Source organism: Oratosquilla oratoria, chromosome 18 (assembly GCF_046742065.1).
Source record: "Oratosquilla oratoria isolate Oo_2021 chromosome 18, ASM4674206v1, whole genome shotgun sequence".
Classification (NCBI taxonomy): domain Eukaryota; kingdom Metazoa; phylum Arthropoda; class Malacostraca; order Stomatopoda; family Squillidae; genus Oratosquilla; species Oratosquilla oratoria.
The window spans coordinates 3,006,995-3,023,560 of NC_134794.1; the positions used below are offsets into that span (position 1 = coordinate 3,006,995).

Below are 16,566 nucleotides of genomic sequence, written 5' to 3' on the forward strand. Positions count from 1 at the left end.
ATTCAAATGAAATAATCAACAAATGTATGGAATATAAACTGAATCATAAGTATAAATATAATAATACAGTATGAATAACTAAAACAAAACAAGAAGGGGGTTATTTCCATAAGATCCTTCACTGAAGTTTTCCAGCATTCCTTTAATTTCTAGAGGGGAATTTTTCACTGATACAAACGTTGGGTCTACCACACCCGCGAGAAATTTGATCATGTGACCACACTGTGATGGTCGCCTCAACCAGGGTGTGCCCGTAGCTATGCTCAGGCCTTGTTCTGCTGATGTGGGTAATGAGAAGTAGTGTGGTTCCGCTCTTGTCATTTATCTGGCGAATATTACTATTTTTGGTCCAGCACGCCCGACGTTTGTGACCATGTTTGTTGTTATGTACTAAAGGTGTTTTGTGTTTTCTTTGCAGGTATACAAACCTAGTATTTTCACAGGTGTACAAGTGCTAAATTACAATCACACAATGGCACATAAATGTTTGATAAGTGAGAAAGAAGTAGATGATCTATTGAACACCCCAGGTGTATTGTCTAATTTGTGTGATGATGAATATGAGGTGGAAATGGAGGCTATTTGTGATGAAGCAGAAAATGAGGCTAGTGATGATGAAACAGAAGATGTTATTGAAAATGATTTCATGTATGACAGTGACATTGACATTGACATGGAATACATTCCATCATGTGGTGAGGTGAGTAGTGATAGTGAGGAGGACCAGCAGTGTCCTAGTAAGAAAAGAAAGAGGCTCGCCTCAACCCCCAAAAAACTTCTTTATACTACCCCTCGTGCCCCTGTGACCCCGGCAGCTAGTGGACACTTTGATGTTCCTGCTACAGTTCAGTTTCGTTCCAGCACACTGTCGAGTCCATCTGGGTTTAAGTGGAGTTGTCGGCCACTGTCCACGGGCACACGAGTTGCAGCACAAAATACTGTCACTGCCAAAGCAGGGCCTACGCAGGCAGCACAGAATGCAAACACCCCCGAGAAATGTTTTCGTTTATTTTTTGATGATCAAATCCTGGATACTATCTGTGAATGGACCAACAAGAGGATAGCAGCCGAGTCAAGCAAATATGCCAGGAAAACAGCAATACACCAAAACATCGAACAAGATGAACTACTGGTATTCCTGGGGGTGCTGATATTTAGTGGCTGTCAAATGGATAATCACCTGTCAATCAAAGACATGTGGGCTGTTGACATTGGTGCACCATTGTACCGCGCTGCTATGTCCCAGGGGCGTTTCGAGTTCATACTAAATTGCTTGAGATTTGATAACCCTGAAACAAGAGCAGAAAGGAGGAAAACGGACAAGTTTGCACCCATTAGGGAAGTTTTCAATCAATTTATCAAGAATTGTGAGACTATGTACACGCCGAATGAGTACCTAACAGTCGATGAACAGCTGCTAGGGTTCTGGGGAAGATGTCCCTTTAGGATGTACATCCCCAGTAAGCCGGCTAAATATGGCATAAAGCTAGAGCTGATCAATGACAGCAAGTCAAAATACCTACTTGGAGGAATACCTTACTTGGGAAAGGATGGAACAAGGCCCACAAACGGCTTAGGCCTTGGACATTACTTCACTAAACAACTGACAATGCCATACCACCAATCAAATAGAAATGTGACAACAGACAATTGGTTCACGTCTGTGCCCCTAGTAAATGATCTGTTGACAAATTGTGGCATGACTCTTGTAGGGGCTTTGAAGGCTGGTAAGAAAGAAGTACCAAATGAGATGAAGAGCAAGGACAATCGTGAGGTGAGGTCAAGTGCTTTTCTTTATACAAAAGAAATGACCTTGGTGTCCTACGTCCCTTCCTATTCAAAGACAAATAAAAAGCTTGTGTTGTTGCTATCTTCAATGCATACAGAGCCAACACTAGCAGAAAAAGGAAAGCCTGAAATAATTAAGTTTTATAATGCTACCAAAGGTGGTGTGGACACCTTTGACAAAATGTGCGCCACTTACTCGTGTAGCCGCAAGACAAGAAGATGGACCCTTTGTGTCTTCTATGGGTTGATTAATGCAGCTGTTATCAACTCCTGGATAATTTACAGTGAAAATATGACCAGGACAGGTGGCATAAAGCTTCTCAGGCGCCGATTTATGCTACACTTGGCACGGGTCTTCGTTAGGGCATGGGCAGAGAAGAGGTTATCAGTTCCCACCCTTCCAAGACCCCTCAAATCACTGATCAGCACAGTCTGTAACCTTCCATTGCCTGGCAGTGCTGCAGACACAAGAGGTCCCGTCGCTGCAAAGAATACTTCTGTTCCAATGCGTTGCGCAGGGTGCCCAAGAGGAACTGACAGAAAAACACGCTTCAGGTGCCTCAGGTGTCATAGACCTATGTGCCAAAGTCACTACTACCCTGCCTGTGGTGACTGTGTGGATCTCATGGAGGCAAATACTTAGTTTCTCTACTATGTAGATTATAGCCAGACTCTATTATATATAGATTATGGCTTGAATGTATGCCCATATACGTCCATTTTTGTCTCTAAAAATTGGCCCTTTTTTGTCTCCATCACAGTAAATCTGGCTCTCAGAGAATTCTGCCTTCCCCAGCGGAAAGGATGAAGCCCAAGAAGAGTGCACAAGAAAGCAGAACATTTTATTAGTTTATTTTTTCTTGTTTCAAATTTTTGTTCATGATCGTGTGTTTAAAAATTAAATTTTCAGTTTATTTTCTAAATTTGATTTATTCATATTTACTATCCATTTAACTAAGGATTTCCATTCCTTTCATGATTCTATAGATAGTCAGTAGATCACCTCTTTCTCTTCTCTGCTCCAGTGTTGGTAGTTCCAATTTGGATATTCTTTGTTCATATGATTATCCAAATTGGAACTACCAACACTGGAGCAGAGATCATTCTAACTGCATACAGAGAATTTGAATTGAAATATTACTTTTCACTGTTCTGAAGTCTTCATAACTCCCAAGAAGTATTCACAAATATCAACAAATTGATAATTTCATATACAGGCTACACACCAAAGGACCTGCTCAGCACTTTTATGTACCCTCATCACCCAGAAAAATGAAGATTATCTCTTCCAGGTATCCAGTACCTGTCATCAATTTTATTTTGAAATCCTGCAACTTTTCACCTCGTCGTTTTACTAAAAAAAAAAAAAAAAAAAGAAGACAGCTGGATCTCAAAGCGAGTCTCGGTGACCGTAACCCTGGAAAAGGAAGACCAATTGCTGTCCCACCATCTCCTAGTGGTGATCCTCAAGACCTGCTCCTAATTGGGAGTTGCCAAGACTAATGCAGCAGTGGCATGTAGAGGGAGGACAAAGGGGAGGTGGCACTGGGCATCCAAAAGGTGGGGAGTATCCAATCGGATCACCAGAAATAAAAAAAACATATTGGTTGATTTATATTTAAATTGAATAAAGTGTTTATGTTTCATCTGTGTTTACATATTCAAAATACCTTCCTTTCTCATAATATTTCTCAGCACTAGGCTGAAATCTTTGAATCTTTGGGACATACAATCAAGGAGTTGGCCCTGGGTATCGTCAGACCTCTGTACAGCACTGTAAAACAGTGACTCAGACTGATAGTATGTTAAGTCGCTGTCTCTTCCACTAACAATATTTTAATTTTTTCAACTACCAGCCCTAAGTCCTCCAGCAATGGTGCATGATGGCAGGGACAGGAGATAGTGATCTTTGGAAGTCTAGTCACAACCAACATGGCAGGAAGTGTAGGCCCAGTGTGAAGATGGAAGTAGTACAACTGAGCAGCCCTATTTTGGATCCACTCTCTTTACCCCATATGAAGAAGGGGCTAGAAAGGTCCCCTAAACATAGCCTCTCCAAACCTAACCAGGCTTGAGAGCATGATCAACTATAATGTGGTAAGAATAATGACAATAACAACAACAAAAGAGGTTGAAACATCTCCCCCTTCCCCCCAAAAAAAGCCCATCTGTTGTAATCCAACCCAACCCCACAATACCTTCCAGAGAGTGAAGAGGTCCTCCCCCAAACTTAAGAACAATTTATAAAGGTAACACCAGAGCAATTACCCACCACAGAGGATAATACCCACTGCCATTGGCATTACAAGTAGACCCAAGCCCCAAAGTAAAAAACCGCAACCTTGATCCCACCAAGGGATATTGCATTCTGAATTCTACACAGACATACAAAACAACTTGACTCATACCATGACAGAGTGGATTTTGACTGTTCAATATTCTTGATCATGAAATCTACCAACAATGACTGTAATGAAGGAATGCCCCATGAAAGTATACAGTACATTGAATTCAAAGATCAATGCAATTCCCTGTTATATGTGGCCTCATGGAGAGACCCAAACAATAGAACTAGAATAGAGATCAGTATGACAGATACCCCAATAGTGGGGGTACACCAGTGTGGAAGTAGTCCACATTCCACCTCTGATACTATACAGAAGAATAATGAAAAGAGTAGTGACATAAAAACTCATAAAAGTATACAATAGAAAAAAACCTGAATGGTTCAAAGATTGATACCTCAACACAAACAATGACCTTAAGTCAACCACAACTTCCAACTTACCTGACTGGAGAAAAGTGTTCCACCAAGCATAGAAAATGGGAAATTTGACTCAGGCCTTTATCCCATAAATGTCCTGAATGAGTGTAATGTGATAGGACCTCCCTGTCCATGAACTGTTTTACACAACCCAGACCTAGTGACCTACCTCATCAATTGCCAATTTTGACAACTTATAGGTTGTTGACATAAAAAATAATAAATTCACCCAGATATATCATCACTACCACTTACACTATATTCTACTCCAAGTCACTGCTGCCAAAAATTTCCTTCATCATTCAATAACCATTTACTTTTCATACCTCCCACACCAGAAAACATTACTGTAGACACACTATCACTATCAGGCATTAAACAACTATCCCCCCAATATTTTCTACTAAATACCCACCACAATCCCTCAAAGCAAACTATCCTCCCTCATAACAAATCACTATCAATATGCAATACAAACCAACCTACAACCTTTCACATACAATGACCTACACATGTATTGATCTGTTTCTATGTACACCAGATCTTTCCTTAGGCTATGAATAGTTGGTGGTACCAGATCTACACCATAAAGGCCATTTTCCACTTCTCATACCCCTTACAGACTTTCCCACCTCCACAAATTTGATGGTCCCTTTCTCAGGCAAATTGGAAAAAATCCCAAATAACTAAACACACAGCAAAAGCAGAAGACTATCTAACAATTAACACTAGCTTATCTTTCAAATCACATAACCTCAGCAGCACAACACAATCCCCTGGTGAAATCCAGTTTGCACCAGAGCCCCGTGAGCAAAGAATTTGGTCTTCCACTGACTTCAAAAACACCCAACCCTTGAAAATTCTATACCCTTGAAAAAAGCAAGAGCCCAAATTCTTAACATGCCAAGGATGCCAAACTCATGGCAAATATACAGTTCAACAGTCAATTCCAAAACCCCAATCTCCAAAATATGAAAAAAGTATAAAACCCTGGTACTCCCCCCTTTGTTCTTCAAATCAATGGTCAAACATTATCCTTAACTTCTAAAGTAGCTGAAATAATAGCAAAAAAACTGTCCTTATTATCTAGGAATATAAATCACAACTTCAAATTCAAATCCTAAAAGACTGCCCTTGAATCACAGCCACCCATAGACTTTACATCACATTCTCTCAGACTTTAACCTTCCATTCATAGAACCAGAATACCACACTTCCCTCTCCAACTGTAAGAAAACTTCTTTGGATCTAGACAACATACACTATGACATAACATGTCTACATCTAACCACAATATCCTTCACATTAAACCTCTTCAATAAAACATGGATAGAAGGAACCTGAGCTATCTGTAGAGAAGCTATTACCATCCCCTTACCCAAACCAGGAAAAGAAGAAACCTCTCCAAATATCTACTGCCCAATAACACTTACAAATTGCCTAATTTTGACTCCAATGGCAGTTGGAATGCTATTTTCTTATAACATCCTCTTCAAACAGAATTCTGAACTGGATTCAGTACAACAGACATTTTAATACAAAGAGGAACAATAATCCACATTGCATTTGCCAACAACATATATTTGCCAGATTTTTTTTATAATAAAAAAGCATATGGCATGGCCTGAAAATTAGAAATCCTCCATAAACTGCACCTCCTAAGATTTCAAGAAGCTGTGCCTGTCTTCATATTCCAATTCCTAACCTATAGAGCATTTAGAGTATGCATAGGATACTATCCTTACTACATAACCAACAAGGAGTTCCCAAATAAAAGATCCTCAGTTTTCTTTTTTTCACCCTCGTTATAGATGACATAACAAAACTAAACCCCAGAATTAACTGCCAAGGTGTGTTGATAATCTAGTTCTGTTCTGTATAAGACCCCACCCTGCTCATTTCAACTGCCCTTTCCAAAATGCCATAACCCAAGCACAACAGTGAGCAGACAAAATCAGTCATCATGCATTTTAGAAGATGATATCGCTGCAAAGACACCATCAATACAACTAAGAAACACTACACTCCCAGTAGAACAAACCCAATTCCTGGGCCCAGTTTTTGACAACAAACTCACCTGGACTCACCACTTCAAACAACTAAAAACATCCTATCTTCAAGCTTATCATTCTTGAAACTACTGGCTGAGCGGGTTAGGGCGTCGTAACTTGTGGCAAAGGTTGAGGGGATGGCGGTTCGAATCCTGCCACCAGCGAAGTTGAACCAAGGGCATGGTTCATTAAATTCCATGCTACAAATTCCTCTGTAAGGGACACCATCCTAGCCTTCCGATGGGAGGAGTTTGTGATGTTAAACCAAATCACATCACTATCCCACACAGGATGGGGAGTCGATAGACAATAATTCTGCAGCACCAAACTCTTGTACAGAAGAGCTCTTCACCTATCCATTTAACAAAAGAATGACAAGCTTGCTATCTACAATGGAAATTGCCAACAAAATCCTACCCACAACACCTCACAGAGTCCCTTAGCTACCCCCTTCTGCCTCACCTAAGTCACCTCACCACTAACTTGCAACTGAAGCTATTTGACAAGGATCCTTCTCCTGCCTCTCTATCTAGTCAACAAATATTTAATGAGACAAGATCTGGTTCTCTCCCCATATTGCCTGAATCTTCGCTGCTGAACACTGCCTTGTATTTTGCCCACAGCTCTCCCCTGCATCCTATATAATCATATCAAATTCATGAAGTGTACTCCAATTCACTGACACACTTCTTTTCCTTACATATTATGCAGTCACAATAGACATTCCACTGACTACTCTACCCTTTGTCAAAAATTCCACATGACAACTAAGGTGCTTTACTAGCTTTTATTTCTTCCAGTGTTCTTTGCATCTCCTCATCTGCTATTGTCTTACCATTCTCCTCTCCCATCAGTTATTCTTCAGACATCTGTCATAGCCACAAAGCCTCTCTTTCCTCTACATTCAATAACTCAATGAAATTACCTATCTTTCACTTGTCCCCTTCATTTCCATTATAGTATCTACTTCGGTTACCCTCTCCTCTCCACTCACTCTTTGCACTTTCTTTTAAAACACCATTTTATCAATTTCAAAATTCTTAGTCATACACCTACTCCACCTCATATCTGCTCTCCTCTTAGTTTCCCTCACCCTGCATTTGCTTCCACTCTACTTTATACCTATCATGTTTCCTGATTTCTAATTTACAACCATTCCTCATATGGTCACCTCTTCTACTACCACTACCCTCACTTCTTCATCTCGCCATTTACTGTCTTCTTCTATTCCCTCCCATCCTCCTCCTCCAATACACGGTCTATCCTCACCTCAGTACTTCCTAATCAGGGGTGCAATGCTACTGGAGCTCCTCAGTGCACCACTCCCATACCTCTGCAAGTAGGAGGTGGCCAGAGGGGTAGGGGAAAGGAGAGAGAACAAGGGGATGATGGCTTGTGGGTGCTGGTTGGCGGCAGCAGGAAAATATTAGGATTACATCATTATAGAAATATGTTACAGATGGCAGGCTTTTTTCAGACCCTCCAGAGCTCCGGGACCTATAAAATTGGTACTGCACCCTGTTCCTAATTTCAGTGCTAGATAAAGACTGAACATGACATTTCATTCCATCCTGATGCATTCCATTTGTGATTGTATGTGGAGAAATAAAAAACACATAAAACTTTTGTATTTTATGATGAGAAATACATAATTACATCTTAAAGAAATGGTGACGTCATGAGAGAGAATGATTGTTCTCTAATGATGCACACAAAGGCTTGAGTGACTGAGCGCTTGAGGACGACAAACAAAGGAGACAGGGAGTCTGCTTGGGGCAAATCACTGCCAATATTTGATGTGTTTTTATTGTCAGTTCAAACTGAACATTCAAAAGGCAACAGTTTGAAATACACTTCCCTCACTGCCCACATTATTGTCAGTGCCACATCAATCAATCCAGCTTGCAGACTAGTTCATATTCAGCTACAGCTTCCAAGTTGACCATAAACTTTTTATTTTTTTTTTTCCATATAATCTATGTCCCTCTACATTGGTTAATTCTTTATGTTGAGCATTCTGGCCAACTGGGATTTGATCAGTGGAGCCCCAAACAGTTCCCCAACGATGGCTAAAGCCTTGTACTGGACACAAGGACGCACACAGTAGTACATATCGAGTCTCAAAGTGAGCAGCTGAAACTTTGTAGCAACAATTTTTTTCAATGTTTCATATAAAAATAGTATCATTTTCCCTTTACAAAAACAAATGTGATTTATAGGTCAACCACTAAGGCATTTCCATTATGAAAATCAGATTTCATAGAAAGGTTTTAGTTATTAACGGAAGGGTTGTACCTTAAGCTTATAAAAGTAGGTGCCAGGCAGGGGGTGAGGAATGGGATTTGCTGATGACCCCCATCTTGTATGCCTGGCCCATCACCGGTGGAAGCTTGTACCCTCCAGCAATTGTATTAGCAGCCATGGCAGCACCAGTGTATTTATGTCTTTACCTAGTTCTAACCAGATGACCATCCTAGAGGAGATAACAACTAAATAGAACACAACTGCCTGTACAATGCAACCCAGACACACTAAGTCTGCTGCTGTTGATACTGTTATTTCAATTGCTGGGGGCCATTTATTGTTGTAAGACCAGTCTCTCATTACAAAATAAAAACTGACTATGCCATTAACTTTTGAAAATGGACCCAACATCTTGTATTATGATGTATATAAAAATTATTGTCCAATACTACCCAAGCAGGCACTTCCACATACATAAGCAGAGAAGAAACAAATAACCTTCTTGCTGTAAAGGTGATCATGTCAAGTCCTTATCCAGTTGATAATGCCATGGGGACCCAAGAGACAAGACTAGATGAGCCATGCTAAGAGAGTAGGAGGGCAGGCAAGAGGATTGTGCTGGTCTTGAATTCATAAACACATGATTACCATATGTACATATAAATTTATATGTGCCTATGTATGCATATTTATACATATCTGTATTGTATGTATATACATACATCTACACACACACTTACACAATTGTGTGTGTATTTACCTTAATTGTTTATTTACAATTAAGTAAATATACACATAAACACACACACTTAATCAAGAGATCTCTTGATTAAGGATGGGAGGGCCTCAAGAGGTCATGGGAACAAATTAAGAATAAACACAAGTCTAAAAGATGTGAAGAAATCGAGTTTTCCATATACAGTAGATGCATAAATACTTGGAATATCTTGAAGGTGATATAGCCCAAGCTCAAATAATACATGAAGACAAATCTAATTATGATAATTGGAAATCAAAATATATATTAAGTTGGAACTGTAGATGAATTTGAGGCTAGGTAGAATAAATCGGAGAGTAGGAGATAAGACCCCAAAAAAAAACTGCTCCTTTTCCTGTATACTACAATTAGGTAAACACACACGCTCAATATAGAACTTCAATACAGAAAAGACTTATTAAAGTGGGATAAAAGAAAAACAAGGGGACATGAAAAGAAATTCAAAAAAGATAGTTATAGAAGAGATCTAAAAAAAATTTTACATACAGAGTAGTGGATGTCTGGAACAAATTGGACAAAACAATAGTGTGTGCAAACACCATACAAGAATTTAAGAACAAACTAGATGTTGCAAGATACAAAGACAAGTCACTACGAGCATAGCTCCCCTTCCCATATAATACAACTAAGTAAATACACAACAGAGGAGGACTGTGAGCTATTGCCAAAAGATCTATACACCATTTTTGCATGGAGCCGAGAGTGGGAAATGACCATCCTTGAACTATTCCTTGGGAAGAGAACCCATGGCAAGAGGTGGAAGAGAAAAATTTGGGAGTGTTGATTAAAGACAACCCGTCACCTAACAGACATATCAGCAGGATTGTGGGAGATGTATGGGCTGCTGCAGAAGATTAAATTGGCTTTTCACTGTATGTATGAAGAGATGATGACAAAGTTCATCAAAACCTTGATCTATCCAAGACTGGAATATGCGTCATTGGTATGGTCCCCACACAAAGTGAAGGGTATAAGCAAGATCGAGAGAATACAAAGGAAAGCAAACTGGTCCCCAGTCTGGTAGATAAACCACATGAGGAAGACTAATAGCACTGGGTCTTCCAACCTTGAAAGATTGAAGAGAAAGAGGTGATATGATGACAGTATTCAGGTCACTAAAGGGGATAGGTTGCACTGACAGAAGAGATTGCTTGATCAAGGGTGGGAGGGCTTTAAGAGGTTATGGGAACAAATTAAGAAAGACCACAAGTCTAAAGGGTATAAAGAAATACAATTTTCCATATAGATGCATAAATACTTGGAACAGCTTAGAAAGTGATATAGCCCAAGATAGAACAATATGTGAATTCATATCTAAATATGATAAATGGAAATCAAGGATATAGATGAATTTGGAACTGTACATTAATTTGAGGCTAGGTACAATAGATTAGAGAGATGGGACCCAATGAACACTCCTCCTTCTGTGTTTACTATCTATATACCAAGGGTTTTTTCCAACTTACAAGGGAGGTAGCCAAATCAAAAGGCACATACCTACTACCACCCATTCCACTCCCATCCACCACCCTTTCCTCCCTCTCATCTTAGCTCCTCATGGATGATGGGTCATCCCTGTATCCCAGCCACTGCCCTCCAGGGGTCTGAAGCGATGCATTCTGATCCAGGGTAGTCCTATATATACTACAATTAGGTAAATACACACACACAGCTCAATGGCACAGTGGTAGCATTTGCAACCACTACTCCAGCAGTCTGAGTTTGAATCCCAACTAGGTCTGAAATAATTTCAGTATCGCTGCACTCTGAGCCATTACTCCAGCTCTTGTGGGTTGTGAATTGGGTGTGTGTGTGTGTGTGTAAGGTCACAGCATTACCCAAAGATCAGTCTTATATGAGCTCTGAGCTCTCATCCAGAGGGTAATAGCTGTTGATCACGAGCCCAACACATGATCCAAGACCATGGTGAATCATACACAATGGAAATTTAGGATATAGACAAAGTTGGAACTATATATACGAATTTGAGACTGGGTATGACAAATTGGAGAATGGGAGACATGACCCCAAGAGTTGTTCCGTTCTTGTGTACTTCAATTAGGTAAATACAATTAAAGAAATACCTACACACAACTAGACCAGTGAAATGGCCTAAAAGTGAATATAGTGCAAGCAAATACCATGAATGCATTTCAGGCAGAGTTTGATTAATGAAATTCAGGAGACCTTATGAGTATAGCTCTGTTCTTGTACGTCATAACTAGGTAAATACCTACACAAAGCCCAAGCTGGAACAATACGCGAGTTCAAATCTAAATATGATAATTGGAAAATAAAAATAAGACCAAATTTGAAACCTTACATGCATTTGAGGCTAGGCATGATCAACTGGAGAGGAGACAGTACCCAATGAATGGTGCTCAAACCTGCTTGACCAACGAGCATCCTTGAAAAATACTAAAAAACAGAAAATTGTTTGTTGGAGATGTATTTACCTAATTGTAGCATACAAAAACGGACCAATGTTCGTTGGGTCCAGTCTACAATCAAAGATACTTAGCCTCAAGTTCATGTACAGTTCTAACTTAATTTACATCCTTGATTTCCAAAAATCAAATTTAGATTTGAATTCATTGATGGTTCCAGCTTGGGCTATATGGCTATATCTCCTTCTAAGCCATTCCAAATACTTATGCATCTATATGGAAAACTATATTTCTTCACATCCATATATATATAGGGCAATGACAAGTGCTTACAGTGGTGATCCTGAAAACAAGGCACCATTCTCCTCCTCCAACACTACTATAAGCTGGGGGACATTAAACTGCCCCATACTAACAGACCACATGCAAGAATCCAAAAATTCTTCTTATAGAGATCTATGGGTAGGTCTGAGAATCATTGGCAAACTGTGTGTGGCTGCCGATTTCTAGTCAATAAAATATAAAGGAGCAATTATCATTACTATTATAATTTACTGGACCCTCATTTAACAGATTTTGGAAGCAACAGACAAAATCCAGTACCTTACAATAAATTTTGGAGTCCCCCACAATATGACCATTCCATATCAAGAACCTATCATTACAATCCATTGTAAATCTGATATTGATTTATAGCAAACATGTTGAATTTATCATAATCATCAAAGTGATGTTCCCCCTTTTTGTTTGTTAAATCAAGGGATGGGTATGCATATATATATATGTATATTCAGAAGCATCACTTCACCATAGGGTATGTATGCAACAAAACCACAGGAGAATTTATAATGAAATGATAGTAAGATCATTTGTATACTACATCTTTAGACAAACATCAAAAGTAGAAATAGGAAAAAGTTTTTATACAGCAATTAAGGTACCTGGGAAAGGCTGTGACTTAGGTTCTGACCATAATCCCCCATATCTTCAAGTTCTGTCAATCAAGAGGGACCTATTTCATACTCATCTCAGTTACTAATCTGTCACAGTTAAATTGTCCATAGATTGAATTAAAATTTTACTGGTAGGTACCTAAAATAGACACAGTTCAACTACATTTCTTTAAAGGTGATCTTTTGTCCTTGCCAATGCCTCGACACCTGCCCAGTCAATGTGGTGATCCAGAGTGGCTTTGCTTTAATCACTACATAAACTGGGTTTGCAGTAAGGTAGTGGCAAGGACAAAAGATCACCTTGAAAGAAATGTAATTGAATTGCATCTGATTACGGGTACCACCCAGAATTTTTTTTAATCTAACCTATGGACAATTTAAATGTGACAAATTACTAACTGGGTTGATCAAGAAACAGGTCCCTTCTAATTGACAGAGGAACTTGGAGACATGGGGGATTATGGTCAGAACCTGAGTCACAGCTTTTCCCAGGTACCTTAATTGTTGTATAAAAACTTGTTCCTACTTCTATTTTTGATGTATTTTGTCAGAAAATGTAATATATGAAAGATCTTACTCTGTCATTTCATTATAATTTCTCCTGTGGTTTTGTCACATGTGTATGTACATATATATATATATATATATATATATATATATATATATATATATATACACACACACACAATGTAAAAACCATTTGTGGTAGTCTTGCAAAATAGAGCAAAGCTGCTCATTTCCAAAACCTGTCAACCCCCTCACCTCCTTCTTGAGTTGCAGCCCTGAGGGGCTGATACTCCATCTCCAGACATCCAAGATCTCTATCAAATTCAACTGTTTTTCTTACATTTTTTCACACGTGGATGAAAACCAGCAACTACTACCCTTACCCAACCACTTTGAACCAGTGACATAGAAACAGTCCCACACTATACTAAATTGACTCTAACTTGAGCCCTTTGGCATGGCCCAGGGGAAACGTTGATTGTTTGCACATCTCGGGATGACTTGCACATGGCAATCTGTCTCACTGTTAGTCTGTACATTATCTATTTATGGAATATTATACATATTTTCATAATGTGACTGCATGGTGTTAGGAATGGCTTGGAATTTGAGGAAAAGACAACTCTTAAAACTTTCCATTTCACTTGGCAACATGGCTCATGCGACATTGCTCCCAGAAATATATATATGTTACATATATATATATATGTATCATATTTATATATAGAGAGGGAGAGGGAGAGAGGTAGCTAGCACCTCTGAGGAGAGTGATGGAGTGATGTGGCAGCAACTTGGTCTCACCAAGCTGCATCTGAGGGCTCAAGTTAGAATCAATAGACTGATACAACAATGACAACAGTCCAATGTTTCTTCTCAGAGGGATCTGTGGGAAGGGTCCAAGGACCATTGCCAACCACCATAGGGCTGCAGGTTTTCCAATTATTGAAACTCAAGGCAACGATTACATACTCTGTATGTAAGTGTGTGTGAAAATACATATCTCTCAGCACATATAGTCTTTCATACACATACATATAGTGTTCACACATGTACATTAGCATAAGCATTGATATTTTACACATATCTTCATATATGTACATAAACAATCTTTGTGGAATTATTTATATGTAAAATATATAAATTTAATGAAGACCAGCACAATATCAATAATTCCCAATAAACTGCATATTACACTGAAACCATGCACTCCTCTGCCCTAGATTCCAACAGGCTGTATAAAATCACATCTATCTAATACAGAATTATTAGACAAAAGCAAAGTAAATTCAGTGTCTCAAAGAGAAAGAAAAAAAAAAAAGAAAAAAGAAGAAAAAAAAAAAAAAAAGAGAAATAGAATGAGGTGCTCTGATGATTAAAATTAGGATAATACTGACACTTCTTCATTATTTATGTAGTATCCCTTAATTGTATAAATACAACCAATTATACAGAAACCATGCTGGTACAAAACCTATATGATATAGACGCGCCCTATATACACATATAAAATGCATTAACAATGAATCAAATTGTAACCAAGAACTTCAATACATCTTTCACAAAGAAAAATACATTCTACAACACAATGAAAAAAAAAAAAAAATGAAAAAATAATAATAAAAATAAGATTAAAGAACAAAATAAAATAAAATAATAGTGATGAAATAATAAAGTGAGCAAATCAGGTGAGGATCATCATGGTCAGCCATAATATACTGTAATTAGAGTAACACTAATTCTTCTTTCACCAGGTAATAATTACATTCTGGCAACCAACTTGGCACCTCACCTCTTCATACATACAGCACACGGGTTGGCCAGCGTCAGCTCAACTTTTATCTGGACTCCCCTGCCATTATTATTATCAATCTGGAGGTTAATGGAAGCTCCTGAGGCCTTCCTTCTAAATATACAAAGTGATACAAAATCTCTCATTAAAAAATAAAGATTGACCCTAAGGCAGAGTCCCCATTCACTGTGATTTCAGGAAGTGTTTGGTACATGCTGATAACTGGCCCAAAATCACTTGGCATGTATACATTGTGAAACCCTTACCACCTATAGCTTCCTTTAAGTCCATTGTCTTTTGCTTACAATGAGGAAGAGCATTGTACACTAAATCTAGAGTACCCTGATGCCAACTTATGATACAATTAAGAGTGCTCAGCCCTAAGATCTAGTCACTGGTGTCATTTAGGGTGAGTCACATACACAACACCTGACAGACTAATCAAGCATTCAAGAATCAAATGCTTCAAACTTCACAAGTGTTTGTGCACTATAAATTGATGTACAGAACAAGTGTTTTTTTCCAGTTCTAAAAATTACAATGAAAGGCAAAATTCTGATTGTGGGTTACATATTGAAGCTTTGTGCAATTTGCTCCTTGTTATTCACTCTTGCACTTTGACTTTACATCTGGCAGTGCATCACAGCCCAAACTTGGTTGGGTCACTTGTAGCACATGTCTACACTTAATTCTTTCATACCACAAGGTCACTAGTGGCTTTTTTATTCACTTGTCACTCTGCCATTTCCATTTTCATGATGTATGGGATCACAGAGTCAATTTGCACATTTCCAATGAGACCAGCAAAGAAGAGTTCCTCCATTACCTGCAACGGTATAAAATAAAACATTATGCAAGTCATCAAATGTAGTGATAGCCAACACAATTACTCAATGAGTCAGACATGACAAGATCACAAGATGACATCTGCAAGATTGGACTTGCCACTTACCAAAGAACCTGATGAAAGACATTCTTTAAAGTATATGTGCCCCATGGCAAAAAAAAAAGTGATTATGCAGTTCTTGAATTTCAAATTTGGGAATGGATGCTAAGAGGAGACTGTATGAAGGAGTGATTGTGCCAACAGCACTGTATGGGGCAGAAACATGGAACATAAGAGAGGAAGAGAGAAGGAGTTTGAATGTGTTTAAGATGAGGTGTCTGAGAAGTATGATGGGGGTTACTAGGCTAGATAGAGTGAGAAATGAGGAGGTGAGGAGAAGAACGGGGGTGGAAAGGGAGTTGGGAGATAGGGTTGATGAAAGAGTATTAGGATGGTTTGGACACATGGAAAGAATGAGT

The 16,566-nt window shown here is 38.8% G+C and overlaps 1 protein-coding gene across 5 annotated transcripts in view; it reads right to left on the reverse strand.

The window, feature by feature from the left end:
- Nucleotides 1–8,222: 8,222 nt before the first annotated feature.
- LOC143034985 (nuclear receptor subfamily 2 group C member 2-like) overlaps nucleotides 8,223–16,566 on the reverse strand; it is a 340,734-nt gene continuing 332,390 nt past the window's right edge. For all 5 annotated transcript variants that reach the window (XM_076201359.1, XM_076201360.1, XM_076201361.1 and 2 more), the window contains one exon: nucleotides 8,223–16,087. In XM_076201359.1, the coding sequence (XP_076057474.1) occupies nucleotides 15,995–16,087 (93 nt within the window). In that variant the 3' untranslated portion in view covers nucleotides 8,223–15,994. The remainder of the gene's footprint in view (nucleotides 16,088–16,566) is intronic.